At 45.9% G+C, this 22,452-nt stretch overlaps 1 protein-coding gene across 1 annotated transcript; it reads left to right on the forward strand.

Annotated features, from left to right (window-relative positions):
- Positions 1 to 5,393: 5,393 nt before the first annotated feature.
- Positions 5,394 to 21,125, forward strand: ACOX2 (acyl-CoA oxidase 2; the record flags this gene model as incomplete). The annotated part of the gene is made up of 14 exons (XM_080350805.1): positions 5,394 to 5,611; positions 6,067 to 6,229; positions 8,498 to 8,649; positions 9,494 to 9,601; positions 10,340 to 10,459; positions 10,869 to 10,984; positions 11,387 to 11,559; positions 12,643 to 12,805; positions 13,686 to 13,876; positions 15,002 to 15,163; positions 16,135 to 16,240; positions 18,105 to 18,322; positions 20,047 to 20,179; positions 21,063 to 21,125. Exons 1-14 carry the CDS (start codon positions 5,452 to 5,454, stop codon positions 21,123 to 21,125), a joined length of 2,028 nt encoding a protein of 675 aa, XP_080206931.1. The 5' UTR covers positions 5,394 to 5,451.
- Between the last annotated feature and the right edge of the window lie 1,327 nt (positions 21,126 to 22,452).

The following is a 22,452-nucleotide window of genomic DNA, read 5'->3' on the forward strand; positions in this document are numbered from 1 at the left end:
AAGGAAATACACAAGGAGACGCAGATAGAAATGGTGTTATTTTCCCCCCAGGTGGTGGGTGCATGCTAACCTCCAGCTAACCCCTGGTTAACCCTTGAGATGCAGTGACTGTTTAAGCCAAGGAAGTCTGTGGTGGGATGGTTTGGGGGACCCCTGCTTCTTCCCAAAGAGGGGCTTGCCAGGCACGAGGTGACAGGAGGGCAGCTGCAGCTCCAGAGAACCTCCTGGAAACCTGGAGTGGTAACTAAAAACGACAGTCTGTATATTACTGAGAAGAGCCCAGATGACAATAACAGCTTTCCCAAGGTATTGCACCGGAGTGTGAGTCAAGCCTCGCCAACACCGTGTGTCCCAGCAGCACATCTGTACCATTAAAATATTACAAAAATCAGCCTCTGTGCACCCATACCAATGCAGCACAGGCAGGAGCAACCGATCTTCACAAGCACCTTTAAACTGCGTTTCAAACCTCTTCAAAAACAGCCATTTAGGCAGTTCTGCTCAGGCACAAGAGACGTTGAACTAACACCACCAGCACCCCGAGCGGGAGGGAAATGCTGGGTGCAGAAAGCAACAGCTGGGTGTTTGCAGTGTGGGTGTTCATGGAAGCATGCAGTGATGAGGCAGCAGATCCCTGTGGATGCAGCAGATGGACAAACTGCTTTTTGCCGCTGGACTACTGAGTTTCAGCCCCTCATCCAGCAGCTGGACATGTGCTACCACAGGGACCCACAAAAATGTCCTGTGGTTGAGAGGTGGCAACGTGGTCACATCATACTGGTGTCAGGCTGCTGTACTGGTGACCCTGCACACAGCTGAAGGCACTGGGAGCTGTGGGGCACATAGGTGATGATGCAAAACTACTTGTCAGTGCTTCTCATCCCCTTTTCCAGAGGTCAGAGCTGCCTCATTTCAGTTGCCACCTTGCAAAGCTAAAAATCTTCTTGCCCCTGATACAGAAAATCTGAGATAGATGGTGCATTTGCATCATGTATGGACACATTAGTGGGACACCTGTGCCCTGAGGGGTCCCCATCTAGAGCTAAAATTGCTCCTTCAGGAAGATCTCAGCTTCTTGCTTCTCACATCAGCCCTATTATACAAAGTCTAAACAGCACAACTCACCGGCTGCCTTGGAACACGGGTTCTTGAATGGCCCGAGTCAGCTGGGAAGGTAAAACCTGGTTAAACCATAACTACTGTCCACAGCTTCAGCGGATCAATACAGGAATTAAGGGAAACTGGGCATTTGTCATGTATTTATTTAAAAATTACTAATCCTTCCCCTAGTCTTCCCAGTTCAGTGGGGTGTTTCATTTCAGAGGACTGTTACTCAGCCTGGCAGCTTGAGTAAAACACCCGAGTCAGGTGTCAAGACCAGTGATACAGGTACAGGGCTTTCACAACAGGTTGGACTATGAAATCCCTTCACTCAGTTTCAGTCTTTGAGAGCCCCATCTCTTGGCGCTGCCTCCGCGGTGGTTTTATGGTCCTTTCTCATCATGCTTCTTCTAAACAGGTCTTTATTTCAGAAATCCAGTGTGTATGGTCACTATGGGTCAAATAAGACCTGAAAGGAAGCTTTTCATATAGTTTCTGATGAAAAAATAAAAGATGTTGCTGAGGATGCTTGTACATGGCTATATGATACTCCATAGATAACATCAGTTTAAATAACAAGCCAGAATTACTGTGTTGGGTTTTTGTGAGGGGTTATGGCACAGATCAAGTAACCTTGATCAAAGAGCTCAAAAAAAACCCCCAAAAAATCAGCAAATTAATTTGTAATTTTGCCACAGATGGAAATGCACTCCAGGAGAGGCAATCTGTCGCTCCATATGCACCAGTGAAATCAGTGTTACCAGCTCACCTGGGCTGGGACGGGGGCATTTATGCAAGTCCTTGGGTGGGAGCCACCGGGGAAGGTCTGGGTAAGCTCAGAGCAGCAATGCAAAGGTTGAAAATATTTTGCTGCCGTCTTCTTGAGTATGCAACTATTATATGGAAAAAAAGAGTAAAACTAAAAATCAAGGTATCTCCCTTTGATGTGGTGTCTAAAAAGTACAAAGAGAGGCTGCGCACCAACACAGTCCATGATTGCTAAGGGGTGTCTGGGTCATTTTCAGCTTTTCTCAGCCCTATGAACTGGTACCCGCCGCCCTGGCTGGGCTCAGACCCGCAGCCTGTACAACCTTCCCCGATGCTCTTGTGCTTCACGGTGCAGCAGCGTGGAGATGGCACCCGAAAAACCACCAGCGTAAGCAGCACCAGGAACATTTGGGGGTATTTTGATTCTGTTTTCTTTAAAATGGATTCCTTCCTATGCCCCTAAAACACATTCCTGAATAAATATGGTGTACCCAGAAGATACAGTATTGATGGAAGACAATTTTTTGCACTGTATGTGTTGCATATGTGGTATATAGTCCATATTGTGTGTTGGTGTTTTTACATTTATATAAAAGTATATGTCATGCAACTCTACTTAATTAACTTACACTGTTTAATGTGGACAGTACTGAAGAAATAAACTAAACAATGGTTGTATATTTTGCTCTTTTCCATAAGGAATTGAAAAAGCTTCAAGGATACAAGCAGACAACAGCCAAATAAACTGATTGAACATAAAAAACCAGTGAAGTCTGACAGCAACTTCTTTGCTAGGGCTGTGTTAACTTACTCATCAACAAGCTGTTTTCATCATCCACACCTCATGATTCACCCATTGCTTATCCCCAGACCACATCTCAATTTGCTGAAAGTTTAAGGGCACAAAAATTGTGGGTTTGTGCACTGAAACTCCCAAATGCTTGATTTCTAACTGGCCACGGCCACCCGCCTGCCTGGCAGGGTAACACCCACAAAGCCAAGGAAACACATTGCTCTTGGATTTAGTTTAAAAACCCAGTTTTGAGCTGAAAGGTAATCATCACACTAGTGTGCTTACTTCATTATTTTAAAAAAATTGTTAAAGTATTTTAGCAGCAACCAAAGAGCACAGATAAGAAAAAAAGAGGGTATTCAATACGTGCATGTATTACGAAACCCGTAAGTCAGACATTATACCAGGTATATCCAGGCTTACAGAAATGGGCAAAAATGCAAAATTATCAGCAACATAATTGTGGTGTATTCCAACACACTACAACCAGGTGCTCCTGTGGATTTTGTGGGTTCCCACTATAGCCCATGAGCACACAGAGCCGAGGTGGATGAGAACGCTGACGGGCATGCAGCTCCGGTGGCATTTCAGCCAGACTTCGCTAACACAGATTGGCAATGACCTACCCAGGCCTGCTCAAATACAAGCCTGCACAAACATGAGGTTGCAAACGGGTTTGGGGACAGGCTTCTTCCAACCTGTCATCCCTCGCCCTTCCTTTGGGAGACCCAGACCCAGCAGCTGAACAGCGCTCCAGAAGCACAAGGCTGAGCGCTTCTGACTCCAGCAGAAGAAAACAACAGAGCAAGTAGAGAAAGCCCATGGATAACCTCAGAAAGATGCTGCTGCGTCCAAGCGCTGGCAACCACAGGTCACTGTAGGATGTGATGCTGTGCGGCACTGACCAGGATAACCAGATGCACCTCCATAGGACACCCTGTTGCTCTGGCAGGGGGACAGAGACACACAGCATCTTTAATCCCCCAGACACCTCCCTAATGCACCATCCACCAGGACACTCCCTGCATCACAGCCAGCTGTTCTGGGTTATTGCTGCCCTTCATGGCCACTGGGCTTGGTTCAATCAGGCTCGAGCTTAACATTGTAGTTACACAAAACTACACCTCATTTCCCATCTTTTGTTTAACTTCCTATATTAAAGCAACTCTAAGGTATTACAGCAACTCTAAGGTACAGTGACGCTCACCTGTTTCACCTCCTTCCCTGACAAAGCAGTTTCCAGCGAGAGACAAGCAGGTCAGGAGCAGCAGCACAGACTCATGGATGGGCTCCTCTGCCCTCAGGTTCACAGTGATGTAGCTGGCAGGTGAGTAGCGGCTCCTGCCCACCACACACCAGGGCAGACTGCAACAGGGATGGACTCAGGATTGCCGGAGACAAAGGCAGCACATACCCCGTGGCAACATCCCCTTCCCCGGCACAATCCGTCCCCCGGCACCTCCCCATTTTCATGGCTTGCTCCCCCAAGCTGCGGGAAGGGCTGAGGGAAGCGCCATAACGGAGCTGGGAAAACCTTGAGCAAGTCAAATCCACAGGCAAGGAGCAGTGGGAGCCCAAGGGGTGCTCTCCTCCATCCTCAGCAAACTAAAATAAATAAATAAATAAATGAATAATATATATATATATATATACATATACATATGCTGGGACAGGGGCAGGGTGCTACTTGTGTGACAGTGCTGAAGTGCAGCCTCCGATGCACAAACGGCCTGAAGTGAGATCAGAAAAAGGGCATTTTGTTTTTAAACACAGAGGCTTCGGTGCTTTCAGCAGTGGGAGCTGTGGGATTTCAGGCCGCTGCCGGCAGAGGTCGGCTCCGACACACCGCCATGAACACCCAGAAACACCCACGGGCTGGGACCAGCTCCCTTGGCCCCTAGGACAAGGTCCCTGCAGCAGGGACGCCAGGAGCCTGGCCCAGGCAGGCAGCAGACAGACGGCTCCCCAGGGGACGCGTGGGACAAGGTACGTGGGGGTTTGCGTTGGCACATCGCAGACAGACACACGGATTTTTCCTACGCAGCCTCACGGAAGAGGGAGCTGGCGGCTGAGCCGTCCCGGAGCTCCGGCGGCTCAAGGGCAGGTTCGCGTTACTCCAACCGACGCTGCTTTGAGGCTTTTCTCCCTCCAAGAACAATAGGACACCCTGAGCTTAAGATCTGAGAAGCAAGAATGAAAACATCGTTGCGAGAATTTGCAGAGTTTTAACTTCTTACGGTGTTACAAATAATTCAGGAAGGCAAGCAGCCTCTTCAAGGGAAAAATCTGCTTGATTTTCCACATACCACACGTATTTATTTATTTTTTTTAGTAGTAGTATCCTGCAATAAATCCGGCTAACACGGGAATGATAAGGTTAGAGTTAATGTAAGCTGAGCCCCGCAGGAAGCAGAGCTGCCTGTGCAGGGCTGGGAGCTGGGGGCAGCATGGGGGAAACGGGCCAGAAACTCCCTTAAACATTAACACGTAGCTGTGGATAGTCCAGCAGTACCTCTCATAAAATACCAGGGACAGACTGGAGAAAGACTAAGATTTTATGTTTTTTAAAAAACGAATCAGAAAACCTGCATTTTGATCTCTTGAAAGCGCCCTACATTTTCATTGTCATTACAGAGGAGAGGGAAGTGTCTAAGTATTCATGCAACCCCTGTTGTTTTGCTGTTTTCTAAAAAAAAATAACATGGAAATCTGGCTATTTACATACCCACTGAAGGGGTGCCAAGCGCCTAACGAGCCCCATTCCCTCCCAGAGCGGCTCAGCGTCCAGGATGCCTTTGCTGGACACCAGCAAGTACTCGCAGGGCTCGGTCCTCGGCAGCGTAAACCCTGACCTGGCCAGCGAGAGGAGAACGGCCTCCTTCAGCGTGGAAAAGCTCACGGCGTGGCTGGACGGCGGCGCGGAGCAGACGCGGATCCGGAGGGCGGTGGGTGAGTGAGCTGTGGCGTGGTCCCCGGCTGCAGGCTGGTACGGAGCATCCCCACGTCGCTGCTGTTGCTGCTCCTTTGCACAGTGGGTTTTGCACTCCCAGGTTGTTCTGTTTATTGCCCATCTCTTAAAAAAAGCGGGAGTGTGGAGATGGGGTCCCATGTTAGTGTAAATCAACACAGTCACCTCCGACACCCTGACCAGGGACAGTGCCTTACTCTGCAGTGTCACTATTTCCACTCAGTTCCCTTCCTCTTTTCCCAAACCCACCGCTTTTCAGAGTTAGACGTGACAGCCAGATCCAGTACCAGCAAAGTAAAACCTGCCTGCAGCCACCTTAAAACCTCCCAGCATCGGGATCCAGGACCCAGCCCTGCCTGCTCCTCCACGCAGGGTCGCGGTGCCTCCCGCAGCCCTCCAGCCCCAGGAGAACCAACTCTGCTGTGTTGCTTTGCAGTCGAAGCTTTCGAGAGCGACCCCGTATTTAGCAGAGAAAATCAGTATTTCCAGAGCCAGAATGAGAGGTACGAAGCAGCCGTCAGAAAAGCTGTTCACCTCCAGAGAAAGATGCACGAGATGAGATGGACGGAGAAGGGACCTGAACTCAAGTACATTTACAGGTGATTTTTATTTATTGGTTTAAATGCACAAATATTTTTTTCTTAAAATTTTGTATGCCAAAAAGAACCAGGTTTAGCAAAGGCTGGGAGAGGCCAGCAGTAGACAAATAAGGTTTTGATGCAAACCTGCCGTGGGTTTTTACTTTAGCAGCATGCAGGGGAAAAGGGAAAATGATGATACACAGCAGGAAACTTCTCACGGAGCAGCACATGGGTACACAGTGTGACAGATGACAGCAGTTCACATCCTCAGTGTGACATATCCACTGCAGCAAGCTCCTCACCTGTGCTACCGCTCGCATACCACTCCCCAGCCTTTTTAAAACACATAACCAGAATTTGAAGTGCTGCTGTTTCAGTTCCATTACCGACTTGCAGATAAAGATGACATTTCATTTATCTAGAAAATCTACATTGTATTAAAAAAACAACCAACCAAAAAAAACAAACACACACACCAAGACCTTAGTTTGTAGATAAACGGAATAAAATATTCCTCTCAATCCTTTCCTTAGAAGATTTCTGTAATACTTTGCATGGTGTTGAGCTCCACATTTTAACTGCTTGCCCCTCCTTCTTTCCCCATTTGCTAAATAATTTACTGGTGTGCTCTTGTTCAGTGCACACTGTTGATTTGGTGGGGTTACGTACCCAGTGAGAAGGTTCAAGTTCAAAACCCATTCTAAAGGGCAACGCCTGCACCTCACAAATCACCACTGATGCTCAGCCACTTTCCAATATTTTGTCACACGGAAGATGATATTTTTTTATACTAAGCTCTTCACCACCTACAGTGAATGGGACTAATAAAGGCGGAAATCTTCTATCAAAAAATAAAAAAATCCCAGATTTTTAAAACCTAACAAAACTCAACCACCTCTCCCAGCTGGACTCAGTTTTACCAGAGCTCTGATGCCAAGGGCCAGCCCTGCACGCAGCTTTTGTCCGGGTAGGACAACTCTTGTCTGGGGAACCACCAGGTGAGCACCAAGCTCCGCCTGACAAAGTCCTGGTGCTCCCGCTGCCAGACACACTGAATCACTCATACATTTAAAAACCAGCTTTTAAAAATCACAGTTAGAGTAACATTATTTCTGGATAGGCTGCCAAGGGTTCATTACATCTTTTTCTGTTAATCAAAGCGATTTCCCTTTAACTTTTTTTGTTCATATTTTTCCCCCAGTTTTTCAGTATGACATTTTCTCTCAGGGCCAATATAAAAGAAAGGCTGCAGCCATTTGTTCAGAATAAAAGGTGTCTGCCTAGGATGAGACAGTCACTAGAGCACTGCAGTAAAGCAATGTGCTAGCAGCCATACAAGCTACTGAGAACTGCAGAGCCACTTATTTTTAGGCGTGAGAGCACATGTACTTTTACCTATGAGGCAATTCAACCATATTCTGAGGAATCACAGGAAGAGGGACTATATTCCTCATATTTTCTTAGAGTTTCTCTCTCTCACACACACACAAAAGCTTAAAACAAATGAGTTTCTGATTTGCACCATGGAAATTACTGTACCCAAGTCAGCACACACAGCTTCTGGAATAGTGCTTTTTAGGATGTGTGCAGCCCTATCAGCTGGTGATGCCGAAGGACCTGACGAGACAATAGATCAGGTGTTACAAGGATGTATTCTAATTTTTCCACAAGAAAAAAACATCTCAAGTCAGACCAAGTCCCCATGAACCTCAGTATTGTTCACCGGCAGCAAACACCACAGCAACCAACCCAATGTACCAAGGTATTTCCCCAGAACAGGAAGGTTCAGGAAATCCAGCTCTCAGATGCCAACATATCTAATTCGGTCTAATGTGCCCTACAGTGAATTCCCAGGGTTTGGGGGTTTTAGGGTAGGGTGGTGGGATTTGTTAGCTCAGCCTTAAAATGTGAATCAAATCATCAGGAAAAAATAAAATCCTCTGAAGTAAAATAGATACAAAAGGCTCTCAAGCTATCATAGCCACGGGAGCTTTGGAGCTGGGCTGTGTTTTTAGGAGCTCAGCATCTGCTACTCAGAACAGATAATTCCTCTAAGAGCAAGTAAAATAATGAGCTAGCAACACTTCAGCAAACTGTGTTATGAAAGAGGGAACAAAAGCAGCTTGGAAGGGCACTTTTCCTGCAATACTGCGTTGGATAAGGTATGAGAACAAATCAAAAGGCAACAGGTGGTTCTCTCTGGTGGCCACCGCAGTGTCACTGCCTCATTCTTCACACCTCTGGAACTTAATCCACACAAAAATACCCCTCGTGCCTTCTCAGCAGGGCGCTCTCAGGAGACGTCGCGTTTCTCCTTCACCATGTCTTCATGAGATGCATTTCGGTGCTGGGCTCCGACAAACAGATTGCCAAATGGATTCCTCCCGCCACCCAGTATCGGCTCATCGGGAGCTACGCCCAGACTGAACTGGGGCACGGTAAGGCTGCAAAGAAAACACAGCGTTTCTGTAGGACGAGGGGCTTTGGGACAGATTCTTGAAGGAATTTGAGTTCAAGCTGTCTGTGCTTCATGGGGGCAGAGGTGGCCACTTGTGCATTAGAGGTTGATGTCCTCAGTGTTTCCCTGCAAGCTGGAGATGCACTGGCCTTGGTTTTGCTCATGTAGAACAAAACAGAATAAGCAAGGCCAAAGCTCATGGTTAGAGAGCAGGCAGTGACCATTGGTGGAGGGGATCAGCTGAGCAGCTTACCCGAGTTTACGGTTGTCACCATGAAGCAGGCAGCTTGCCCGAGTCAATGGTAGTCACCATGAAGTAGGCAGCTTGCCCAAGTCAGTGGTAGTCACCATGAAGCAGGTAGCTTGCCCAAGTCAGTGGTAGTCACCATGAAGCAGGTAGCTTGCCCGAGTAAATGGTAGTCACCATGAAGCAGCAGCTTGCCCGAGTCAATGGTAGTCACCTTGAAGCAGGCAGCTTGCCCGAGTCAGTGGTAGTCACCATGAAGCAGGCAGCTTGCCCGAGTCAATGGTAGTCACCTTGAAGCAGGTAGCTTGCCCGAGTCAATGGTAGTCACCTTGAAGCAGACAGCTTGCCGGAGTCACTGGTAGTCACCATGAAGCAGACAGCTTGCCCAAATACCATGTGGCTTGAGAGACCTTTGCAGAAGATGGTGTGGGGTCACTGGGATAATTGTCCCACAGTTCTCATCACAAGGGTAAACCACAAAAGCCTGGTAGTACCCACACCAGCCTCCAGCGATTCTCCACCCTCTCTAATCACCCTTGTGATACACCAGGAGATTTTTTATTTTATTTTTTCAAAGGTACTTATCTTCAGGGTTTGGAAACAACAGCAGTCTTTGATATCACTACACAGGAGTTTATACTGAACACACCAAAGATCTCTGCCGTGAAGTGGTGGCCTGGAGACAGTAAGTACCACACACGGTATCTTGGTTTTCCTCATTTGCCTCCTTCAGTTACTCGCTCTGCCCCACTCAAGCTCTGTGTTTGAGGGCCCAGGTGCTAGCAGAGAACTTCAGTAAGAGATGCACATATTGAGAGACAAGTGAGAGATGATTAAGAGACCAAAGGGTTTTGTACAAGTTCAAAGGCCAGAAGGGAGCCAACCACCATCTATCAAAAGCCCTTGGGTCACAGGGCTGGAGAACTTGGCCTCTACAGGAATTAATCTTCTCTTCTTCGTAAATAATACTCAGACAACCAAAAACTACATGGAGATTATCAGCATAAAGGATTCAAGTCATCAGCCAGTCTTGGCATGAAGAATGCAAGTGGGAAATTCATGGCTCCCTTCAGGAAGGTATTTCACAGAAAATAGCTGGAGTTCCTCCAACAGCCACAGCACTTCCCACTCTCTCAGCACTGCTTGAACTTTAACTACTGTTATTTTTTCTTATCTGCTGATGCAAACTGTCCATCCAAGCTGCACTGACAGAGGCAGAAGGGTGATGCAATTTCTGAGACCCAAGAGTGGGCTCAGAACGCAGATTTAGGCTACCTCCAGCTTCCAGCAGCTGTGGGTCGCACCTACACCGACCCATATGTTACCGAGACCTAACACACAATTAGCACTGACCGCTGTTAATTGCGGAATTGTTTGTGCTGTACCTTGTCTTAAGGGAATGGGGCTGTTTTTCCTCTTGCAGTGGGAAGGTCAGCGACCCACACCGTGGTCTTTGCTCAGCTGTACGTCCACGGGCAGTGCTACGGCGTGCATCCCTTCATCCTGCAGATACGCAGCCTTCAGGACCATTCCCTCTGCCCAGGTAAATGACTCCAGGCATTGCAGCACTCGTGCAGGTGCTCTGACTAGTTTGGCTTTAAATGATTTTAGAGCACTGAGCCCAGGGGGAGTGAGCACAGAGAGCTGTAATTGCCAAAACCAAACCAAGGCAGATACTCAAGGTATATCTATCATTAACCCAAACGTCTTCATCTAAATTAAGATTTATTGCACTCTAAGCCCTCTTCTTAACCAGAAACCCGGGCTGTTCTGGCCACCTCTACATTAACACCTCAGTTCTGACCTCAACCAACATCACTAACAGGTGGATCACAGAAAAACCACGAGGCATTCAAATTTCATCCCTCAAGGCCAGATCACCCAGCCTGCTGCAAAATGGGGAGAAAACAGTTCAAGTGGAAGTAAGCAGGCCATGTTTTCTCCCACTGCAGGCATAACCGCAGGAGACATCGGTCCCAAAATGAATTTTGAGCACACTGACAATGGCTATCTCATGCTGCAGAATGTGCGTGTCCCCAGGGAGAACATGCTGAACAAGTTTTGTGAGGTACGTACGGACTCACATCACCAGCACACCCATCAGATTGTCATTACACAGCCAGAGACAACAGGGATCTGCCTGAATTTAGGACAAAAATCTTCTTCTGAGGTGTCCGCAAGCCTCAGCGGTTTTATCAGGGGCAGAAGTTACCTGAATCCTAAATGAAACTCGATGTCAGGAATTCCACGTTCAGAGGTTGGGGATCACAGGGCAGGCAGATCCTGAGTCAGAAGCAGTAAGTTTGTCTCTTCAAACGGGCACGTGTCACCCATCGCTCACAAAATTATTTAGGTTTGCATTCAGCTAAGGGTTTTGATGTCCATTTTATTCTACACATAGAGATTATACAACCATCCTAGTATTGAATTATTGAAGAAGGCAGCATCTAACGTCCTCTCTCTGCTCTAGGTCCAGCCGGACGGCACCTATATAAAAAGGGGGTCGCCGAAGATCAATTATTTCACCATGACTACAGTGCGCATTTCCCTCATTTCAGACGAAGCTATCCTGCCTCTAATGAAAGCCTGCACCATTGCCATCCGATACTCTGCGGTCCGCCGGCAGTCCAAGTTAAAGCCCGGGTAATGCCACGCAAGCCCGCAGCCTTGGGAAGGGGACCATCCACCACCTGCCCACACATCAGCCTGTATTTCTACTTCTCATCTTATCTTTCAGCATATCACTGGCTTGTTTCCTGGCCCAGATAGGGTATTACAAACAGGCTTCCTCATTATTTACATTAATGAGCTTCAGTCAAAGTACAAGAGAATGTTTACAGTTCTTTCTGAGATAAGTTTCATAGTTCGAATAGCTGAGTGGGGTTCACACACGCAACTTATTTTTCTTATAACTGACCTTCCCATATAATCTCATAACTCAGCAGACCCCAGACAAAGCATACAAGTTGCTGAATTCTTATTCCATAGCATCCTGTCACTGAATGCAACATTTAAATACCTTCCAACATCCACACTTTACAACACTGAATTTTATTAGTCCAGTAAGAATCCCTGTAATTTTAAAATAGATACTTTCATTTGAATGGATTTCAAAATTTTCCACTTGAATCTCCTTTCAGAAGAAGATCCTAATGAGAACAGAGTTTGGTTCAAACGCAAACCAAACACAAGAGCACAGCAGGCTGAACGATTGTAATAACCAGTTCCATCATTTGAAGCCCTAAGTGTTCTAACCACAGCAGAAGTGGTAAAGAACATCCAAGAAAAGCTCAGAAAGCTTAAAATAATTTCGACTCAAATATTTTGAGAGAAATCTGTCTATGCCCAGGGCCACAAAGATCCAGTTTGAAAAGCAAAAGTCTCTCAGGGTGCAGAGCCACCGCTCCCCTGTATCATCCAACAACTTGCTGTTCTTGAAGGTTTCATCCTGTCCCACCGTCCCAGCTCCCTCTCAGTGCCGACCGATCACAAGGAGTCTTTTCTGGTCCACCAACACCGCAGAAAAATCACCTTTTTCCTAGTTGGGCTTGTTTCTCGAACTGCTCAGCAAGCTGGGCAGATTTGCTGCCATGGCATCAGCACAGTCCTGTTCACACACTGCTTCTTGGTAACGAGAAACACCGCTTCCCATTATGCAATAGGTAAACCAATAGTAGCTGTGCCTGTGTCTGCACTTCCCCTACTTCATCAGCTGTCTTCCAACAGGGAGCAAGAAGCAAAAATCCTTGACTACCAGACTCAGCAAGAGAAACTGCTGCCCCAGCTGGCAGCAGCCTATGCCTTTCATTTCATCAACAAGTACCTGCAGGAGCTGCTCAACAGGGGGTACAGAGAGGTCCAGAAGAAGAATTTCGACAATCTGCCGGAGGTGAGCTGCAGCAGGATTAGAACCATAGAATCATTTCAGTTGAAAGAGACTCTCAGGATCATCAAGTTCAACCATAACCCAACTCCAGCACTAACCCATGTCCCTAAGAACCTCATCTAAACGCCTTTTAAACCCCTCCAGGGATGGTGACTCCACCACTGCCCCGGGCAGCCTGTTCCAATGCCTGACAACTCTTTCCATAAAGATTTTTTTCCTAATATCCAATCTAAACTTCCTCTGGCACAACTTGAGGCCATTTCCTCTTGCCCTATCACATACAGCACTTCTCAGCTCTAAATATCAAAGCATTCTAGCAAAAAGGACAAGCGTTCCTCTCAGCACCAGAGAACTGGAGAAAGAAGAAGCACTAAGAGATCAAATGGTGTGTCCTAAGTGCACAGCCAGTCAGCAACAGCATTTGCTTTACCACCCCAAATTTTTCGTTTTGGGAGCTATTGCCGAGTGAAAAGTCCTTGAAAAGCACGTCTGTTTGATAAAAACCTTGTTCCGAGCAGCTGGCGGTACGAAGCATTATTTCACAACTTCGTGTCCAAAAGCGCACGCAAATATTCACTTCTGAGCCAAAACCAAAATCATGAATTTTTAGATAGAATGTCAGATTTTGTAACTGGAAGACTGAAATAAAAACACACTCTGAACAAGGGCAGCCAAAGCCACTGTTGGTTGAGAAAAGCCCCCAAAATGCACAAACTGACCGCGGTGTGTCCAGCACGAGGGTGTGCAGCACACAAAGGAGGGTCTGACGGGGATTTCATGCCCAGAAATCACACAAAATTCAAAAAGGACACTTATCCTGAGGATTGCTTGAGAACATTTTCACTATTAACGCTCTGCCTTTTTGTTTATTTGTTTGAAACAGCTCCATGCATCTTCTTCGGGCTTCAAAGCCCTGGCGACCCAGTACTGCACTTCTGCAGTGGAGATTTGCCTCCGGGCGTGCGGGGGACACGGTTACTCCTTGCTGAGTGGACTCCCTTCCCTGTACACTAAAATACTCGCCTCTTGTATTTATGAAGGGGAAAACACCATTTTGCTCCTGCAAACTGCCAGGTAACAATTCAAATCTGTTCATCTAAAAGCCTGCCCCTTCATTTATTCAACTTCTACCACTTCTTCTCCAAAACCAGTAAAACCAGCTGCTCCTTTCTCACAGCACCTTCTAAAAATACAGCTTAGGACATAAACTATTCATGTCTTCTGTCTAACAGGCATGGAGGTGTGTGGGAATCAGATTATCTCTTCTGGTTTTGGCTTGGGGACATACGCAGGTGCTGTTCTGCATAACCTCCTTTTCTTCTTTGTCTAGTAGCACAGCAAAAGCATTGCTATGCAAGCTTTGCAGTTTATTTCTTAAGCAACCAATATAGCGTGATATTGGTAAAGTGAGGTTGATTCAGAGAAGGCAAAGTTGTTGGATGCTGAAAGGGGATGAGTCACACTCCAAGAACACCACTTTGCTCTGAACACGCAGACTGATGATTATCCAGAGCAGGAGAAATACAAAGAAAGAAACCACAGCTGCTTGAACTTTTAATAATGTGTTTTTCCTAGAAGGAGAAAACCAGTACCCTTCCCAGGGACAGAGGTGCTGCCCTGTAGCTCTGTGCTCGCGTGCAGACACTCTCGCACTCAGTCAGATTCCTCTTGCAAGATAAATACAAGGTCAAGAGAAGTGCTGTAGCCTTTTACTTCCAGAACTGGTCAGTTCAGGTCATAGCAAAGGTGCCAAAAAAATAAGGGAGTAAGGAATGCTCCTTAGACACATGTTTAGCTCCAAGAAAGGGTCTCATGTGTGTTAACATCACAGGACTGTGCGTCAGGGGTGTCAATGGTGGTTTGGTCTTACCCTCTAAGACACCCAGAATGTTAAGACTCAGGCTGGCAAGTTGATGATGTATCTAATTACCGTGTTGCCAAGTGCTAACAGCCACAGCAAGTTTCTTCCCAAAAATCCATCACTACAGATTGCTGTAGCATTAAATAGGGTAGACAGGCTACCTGAGACCCATCACGGATCAGGTGAATAATATGCAAAACAAAAGGCTGTTACTTGTTGGAGTGCATCCTGTAGCACTGATGGGATGGGTCACACATCGCTGCTCCTCACCTGAGCCCACCTCACTCTTCGCTGCACGGGGATCACAGCCTTACCCTGCCCTGTTTCCCTCTTCCCAGGTTCTTGATCAAATGCTTCTCAGCAGCCAGCGCTGGGCAGCCCATCCCGCCGTCCGTCATCTATCTGTCTGCTGTGAAAGCCGGGAAGTGTCCAGCCAAGAACAAGCTGGATTTTCTCAGTCCAGATATTTACAGCGAGGCCTATCAACACGCAGCAGTCAGGTCAGTACGGAGGACGGGAGACGGGCTTTCTGTCTTTGACATCAGAAATGTGTTAAGAGCTCAGCTTCTTCCTCGCTTTAAAGGGAGGTAAAATAACATAAGTTACACAAGAATTGACACCATCTGCTCCCAAAAGAGAAAAGGAAGACTCACACAGGATTAACAGCCACGTCAAATGTTCAATATGATGCTTTGACATTCAGAACATCAGAAGTTTTGAAGCCACGTGCCACCTAACAACCATATTCCATAGAGCTGATGGCACCATTTAAATAAACCCCAGACCACATCACCAAGTTGCCATCCAGAGAGACCTTTAGGCCACTGGACTCTGTGCAATTCTATACAGAAAGTTAAAATTTCACATACCTGAGAAACCGATGTTTGTTTTCAATTAGCACCACAGCGCCTCGCATTCTGTCCGTAGCCTTTCATCTACTCAACACGAATAAAAATGGTACCATGAGTGGTCTCATTAGTGTTATGTGCACATTTATGGGTCACATAGGTGTCACCTGTGAAAAGCAGGTAAACAGACAACTGTGCTGTGGCACAAATCAGTGTAAAAACCGTGCAATTCTTCTGAAAGCTTTGGTGTCAATGGGAGCAGGATTTGGGTCTCTGTGTAGAAAAGCAGAAACATAATGTAACATCGGTCCAAAATTATCACTGCTTTATTTTGTTTTGCAAACTCTCCTTACACATACACAACCCAAGAAGAACTCAGCAGACCCCTTGGTAAACTACCCTGGAAGCTGAGAATGCAGAAATCCTTCAGAACCGGGGTGCTCTGGGTGCTGCTCCCAATTTGCAATTAGATTTTGCATAATCTAAGTTCGCTCATACTGAGTATAGATAACTTCGTGTGTCAGAAATGCCATTTTGCCATACGATCACACACGAGTCTGAGTACGAAATGAGTGCATGTGGGCTGCTATATTCATACACAATATGCTTTTCCAATTTTCCAGACTCGTAAGCAGCACAGCAGCAAAACTACAGGACTTGATCCAGTCAGGAGTCAAAAAGCACGAGGCGTGGAACCAGTGCACGGTGCAGCTGGCACAGGCTGCGAAGGTGAGCAAAACTTACCTGCTTCTTTGCCATTTGTCTTCGTGATACTATATGCGGTAGAAATGGCAGAATTAGCTTCAAATCTCAGCGCTGTTTGTTGTTTTCTGTTCAAATTAGGAAAGTCAAATAACACGCACAAAAAACAGCTCCTTGTTCATATGGATTAGGCAGCCTTCAGCTGAAGTGGGATCAGCACAGCAGCGTTTGCTCCCCAAAACAGGGGTTAGTACAGAACTAAGCAGAAAAAACAGCAAGAGGAGACAAAAGCCCTAAATTTAAATGAAAACCACGACCACTGATACTTCAGCATCTCCAAAGAACAAAATTCTATTTTTAATATACAATGAAGTGTTATTGCTCTATAATTATGGTGAAGGGCTTCCTTCCTTCCTAAACTGAGGAAAGGAAGACTTTGAAACAGATCCATGGCTTATTTTAACTTCATTCAGTTTTTAATGGGAAACATCTTGCTGTAATCTACAGTTTGGCCAGAGCCAACCCAAACTGAAAAGGGCTTAGAAAGGAGCCCCTGACAGGGAGAAGGAACCACAGACATACCAAACTGTGGTGACACCATCTCAGTGATCTCACCTCAATTAGATGAAGTCCTCAATGAGTCAAACTCTTCCTCAGCAACAGCCGAGATCCTTTCAAAACCATCAGAAGTGCTGATGCACTCATACTGGTAAACACGGTCACAATCCTTCAAAACAAGGGGCAAAGGGAGCAAAGACTTGACCTCACAGCAGCATTTTTGTGATTGTGCAAGCCGTGCGTCACCCCCATTTTCAATCACAGATTCAGTAGAAGCAGCAAGTATTCAATGCTGTAAGCTTGAAAAAGAGCGGAAAAAACATGTAACTGCCTCAAAAAAGATAGGACAGCCTCTATAAACAGAATGACGTTTTTAAAAATTACTTTAGCAATAATTAAGTGCAAATATAGTTTTAGTGGAATGAAACCGAAGCAAAATGTTCCTATTCAGAGATTACCCTGGAAAAGGCTTTGACCAATGCTCCCCACACACAAGCCTGAACAAGCCATTCCCTCCTGCACCCCCTCAAATGGGCAGCCAAGGTTTGTGGACTAAAGAGTTGGGGGAAGCCACATGTCAGAGGAGGAGCTGCAATCCAGCTCTCTCAAATGGGTAAGGAAGAGAACCTAGACATGGGACTAGTCAGAAATAACCTGTTTCCGAAGAGCCTAACACATGCAGAGTGGCTGTGGTGGTGTCAGTGGCAACCGTGCTGCTAAACTCTTCAGGAAATGGGCTCTGGGCACCCAAAGTTTCTTAGATACTTCAGGGAGAGGAAGAGTCACCCAAACCCCCTGGGTTTCCACCATAACTTTAAAACCTTGATAGCCTGCTACCTTCTTGGGGCACTTTTGTATTTACTTTTCATTCCACACTTTCCCACTCTCGGCCGAGTGGCTCGGACACTGGGTACGGCTTTGCCGCAGACTCCACGCAGGGTAATTGCTGGAGAAGACACCCAGGTCCTCCAGCAGGTTCTGCCATCCGTGCTGGCCTCCTCACTGCTTGACCTTGTTGGCATGAAGAGCTGAATTTCAGGTCTTTGGGGTATTCATCAGAAATATTCAGAATAAGCACTACCATGATTTCTGAAGTGGTTTTCTACAGTTTACAAATACCACACTGTTGACTGTTTACACCCCCAATTCTCTCCTCTACTGTTGCTGGAAGACATGAATGCAAAGGCCTGGTCAACCAGCAAACAAAGAATACAGACTGGAAAAGTTCCAGGGAAATGAAAAGGTTTTATATTCTTTGCAAGAACATTTGAGTCCCTTGACCTACTAAAAGTGTTTTGAGGTGCATTCACTGTTGATTGCGTTTGTTTTCCAGGCTCACTGCCACTACATCACAGTGAAGAACTTTGCAGAAACTGTGGAAAAACTCGAGACGGAGGCTGGCATCCAGAAGATTATGAAACATCTTTGTGACCTCTTTGCATTGCATGGGATCTTCTCGAACGCAGGAGTCTTCTTGCATGATGGATACATATCTGGAGCTCAAATGGACATGGTCACAGATTCATACCTGGACCTCCTGGCTGTCATTCGGTGAGCTGCTCTAGTATGAGAGGAAATACATAGCTATTCAGTTAGTCCCTGTGATAGATACACAATGGTGCTGCTGTACCTATGGCAACATCTCCAAAGTCAATTCACCTCGTTCAGTTTTTATTTTCATTGCCTGGCAGTGCTAGAAATTGATTGAAACATCCACATGGAGCTCGTTTGCACAGCAAAACAGACCTAAGTGTCCAGCTCCTCTGCAATCTCCAAATTAAAGTGCTGTAACGTGAAATCTGAAATGATAAATCAAGAAATCCTGAACACTTTCTACCATTTGCAGTAAAGCAAAAGCAGAACACGCAGGCAGAGCAGCACTGGCAGGACGCAGCCACAGCAACCGATCACACACTCCAAAATCTGCTTAAGCCGCAGCTAATCCAGCCTACTCTGTTGCCATGGCTGAGTTGCAACTGGTACCCAAACAATCCTGCCCACAGCTAGTTCAGAGGCATCTGCTTGATACCATTGATTACTAGCTATGTGAATTCTGAGACATGCTTAGGTTTTAATTTACCCCAATACTCACAAAGGCTGTTTGACAAAGGTTTCATCTATCACTACCCAGTGCTGTTTAAGAACAGATTGACTTACGGTGCAGAGAAGTGAGTTCTACCGTATGTAAAAGTCTACTTAAACCATGTGGAGAGAAACAAAAATGCACCATAACCAAGAGCAGAACAGGACTGAGCCAAACAGCATTTTCAGAACTGATTGCAGAATTCAAGTTAAGCAATAACCTTAACATAACCTTTTCAAAACCGTAACACATCGTCTCTGGAATATATTGCAACTTCTCTGCGTTACTCCATGCCTTGTTAACATGGTTCAAAAACAAGGCGGGTATTTATCTGGGCAATTAGAGTCAGTTATTTACAATTAGAAGAAAGGATACAAACACTTCGCAGTCTGTAGCAAAACCCCAGCCTTTCCCAAACGCCCAAACAGCCCTTCCCCAAAAGGAACTGGTGGATGCAAATGCCAACACCTGAGCAAACCGCTTTGCATCCCTGTACATCAGGTGTAGATACAGCCAGCACCACTTACACACTCAGGACGACGGGAAGACAAGAAAAAGAAACCATCTCCTGCCAAGGCGAAGGTGCTGTCGTTCCGTACCTGTCCTTACACTGTGTCTGCTGACTGCTCTCAGATTGGCCCCTGGGCTGGATTGGGCCCTTGGTGTGGTTCGGGGTCGCTTTGTTCTTCCAGACGCAGAGAGTAGAAGGCCTGGACACCCCAAGATGAGGGAATAGAAATGCTTAAGAGCAGATGAAGGTTGGAGAAAAGCAAAGCACTCCACATCTGTCTAGTAGCAACCTTATTCCATTTTGCAAGACAAACAGGTGCAGCGTAAGAAAAAGCAAGCAACAACAAATGACAAAAACCGAAAGGAAGAATTGGCAGAGTCTGCTGAGAAAATATCTGCCATGAGACTGACTCCTAAATTAGGGAATTAGGGACAGACCCCAGGTGATTACGAGACCCTGCAAATACCTGTTCAACAGTACAGATAACCCAGGCCATTAGTAGAACGCGCCTCTGAGGAGTCAAAACAAACAGGATTTTCCCCACAGTGCAGTCAAGGGGAAAACAGGCACAAGCTTTTTGTGCTGAGGAACCCAGACAACTGCTGTCAGGTTTGACTTATTTTCCCCCCTTACAAAGCAAACCTGTGTCAGTAACACGAACGCCATCCCTCTGCTCCTCAGGAAGGATGCTGTTCCACTCGTGGATGCGTTTGACTTCACAGATAAGAGCTTGAACTCCGCGCTGGGCAGTTACGACGGGCAGGTTTACCAGCGGCTTTACGAGTGGGCTCAGAAGTCACCGACCAACACGCAGGTACGGGCGCCTTAGCCAGAGAATAAGTGGTTTGCTTTCATTTTAACAAAAGCAATACAGATAAAAGAGCCTTTAATTCTTAGTATCTCACTCTCGACAATGACCTGTGATACGCCAGTTCTGCCACCTATAGTCTTAGCTCAGACATTTAACATAACGATGAATTAATGTCTCCAGAGCTCGTACCCAGGAGCTGGACTGTCATGTGCCACCAATGTGGTTTTGGTTCTTGAACTTAGTTCACTGAGGTAACATTGTACAAAATAAGCTAAACCAAAGGTCTGTTTACATAGTTCACATGTTATGGAACAACACTAGATGGCTGCAAGAGCCACTAATTGCAGGGTATTTCCCATTCACTGGCACTTCCACTAGTGCAATACTTAATTTTTTAAATAATATGTTTAACCAGAAAGAGCGTCAATGTTAAACAAGGCAATTTCATCCTTCATGGTCTTTAGCACTTTACTTTCACTTCTTAATTCATCCACATTGTGGAATAATACAGAATTCCGCATGATGCAAATAGCTATTGCTCTGTTTGAAAACTCATTTTGCCTTAAGTGAGATTTTTACTGTGGTAATCAGCAACCCTTTGAAATTCTACGGCTGAACACAAAATTTGCCTTCAGCAAACATTCAAGTTCAAGCATATTTTTTGAAATTAAATAGTATGCCATTCCATTTGGGATGAGTATTGTGTACCGGTTATGGAGGACAGCACATACTACAGGGAAAGCGATGCTGCAGAACCGAAGCAGCTGGCCGGTTGGGTTGTTTAACAGTCTGGCTTTCTGTATTTCAGAGATCATTCTTAAGAAAAAATTACATCCTTTCCTTCTTAATTACCACCGATTCCCTTCCACATTCTCTTTCTGAACAGACGAACCCAGCCTATGAGAGGTACTTGAAGCCACTTCTTCACAACACGCTATCAAAATTATGAAGACCACGGGATCCAAGTGAACGCCACACGTCTCCTCCTGCCCTTTGTGCGGCAGCACCTTCATGAAGCATCAGTAATGACTAATCAGAATTAATAATCAGTTGCAAGAAGTATGGAACAAGATTCTCAGCCAGCCGTTTGCATCTAATTAAACAGAAGCCAAGCAATGCTGAGTCGTAACCGCTGCTGTAAAGCAATCTGGTCAGAAATAGCCTTGGCTTTGCTGTTTTGCAACCTGAAGTGTCTTGATAGCATCAAAATGATGCCATTTGGCTTTCTCACTCTTTTTCTAAATCTACTACATGATGATTAAGGAAAAAAACACAAACAACACATTATGAGCTGCTCCTCAGTGTTATAACTGTGCAGTGCCTTCAAAACAAACCAAACAAACACCAAAAAACCCCACTTTACTCAAAAACCCAAGGAAGGTCAAATTATGGTCCCTGGTTTCCTAGAACAACTTGATCAAGAAGTATATGAGAAAGTACATCTGTTTGGGCAATTAAAATCACTCTTAACTTGCTTAGCAATGGACTGTTCCTGGCTAATGAAGATTCAGACAAAGCTGATGCCAACTCCAGGCTGCAGAATTTACTTTCCCATTAACAGAGCTGCTCGTACTGTCTTTCTATAAATCTTGGGCTCCAATAAAGCGCATTATTTGGAATACTGCTTCTCTAATTATTATACTTCATAATTATGGAAAGGGCAGGCTGATCCAGGCCAGCCATTAATTTGCTAGTAAATGAAGTGCTGCAAAGAACATCTTGTGATTATAATTCAATGTCAGTTAACACAGATATTTCTTACCACGTGTTGCAGGAGGGAAACAACCACTTCTGAGCTTCACCAGGTCAGCTGTTCTTCCCCCTCTTGTAGGAAAATAAAGCTCTTACCACCTCTTATTACAGAAGTCAAAACTCCTACAATGTATGAAAAGGGGGAGACAAAAATATGACAAATACACCCCGAGACAGGCCCGAGGGAGAGATGGGATGGAATGCTCCCGCCTTCAAGAACCAGCAGCCACAACAGAAATCCTGACCCTCTCTTACAACCCCAAAGAGCCGTGGTCTGCACCGGCCTGACGGCAAAGCCGTGGTGGTACGGAACACGTGTGACAAGGACTTCACGGGAGAACACGATGCACTCATCACAACGGGCGTCAGGTCTCTTATCCCAACAGCATTCGAGTTATGGCATAACCAGAAATCCTGCTAATAACCATGACAAAGTGCCGACGATAAGCAGAAATGGTCAATCAAAACTGAGTAAAACTACAGAACCCAAGTGCCTTGACTTGAACATCATCAGAACAGCACTC

This window comes from Nesoenas mayeri (genome assembly GCF_963082525.1).
Source record: "Nesoenas mayeri genome assembly, chromosome: 10".
In the NCBI taxonomy this organism is placed as follows: domain Eukaryota; kingdom Metazoa; phylum Chordata; class Aves; order Columbiformes; family Columbidae; genus Nesoenas; species Nesoenas mayeri.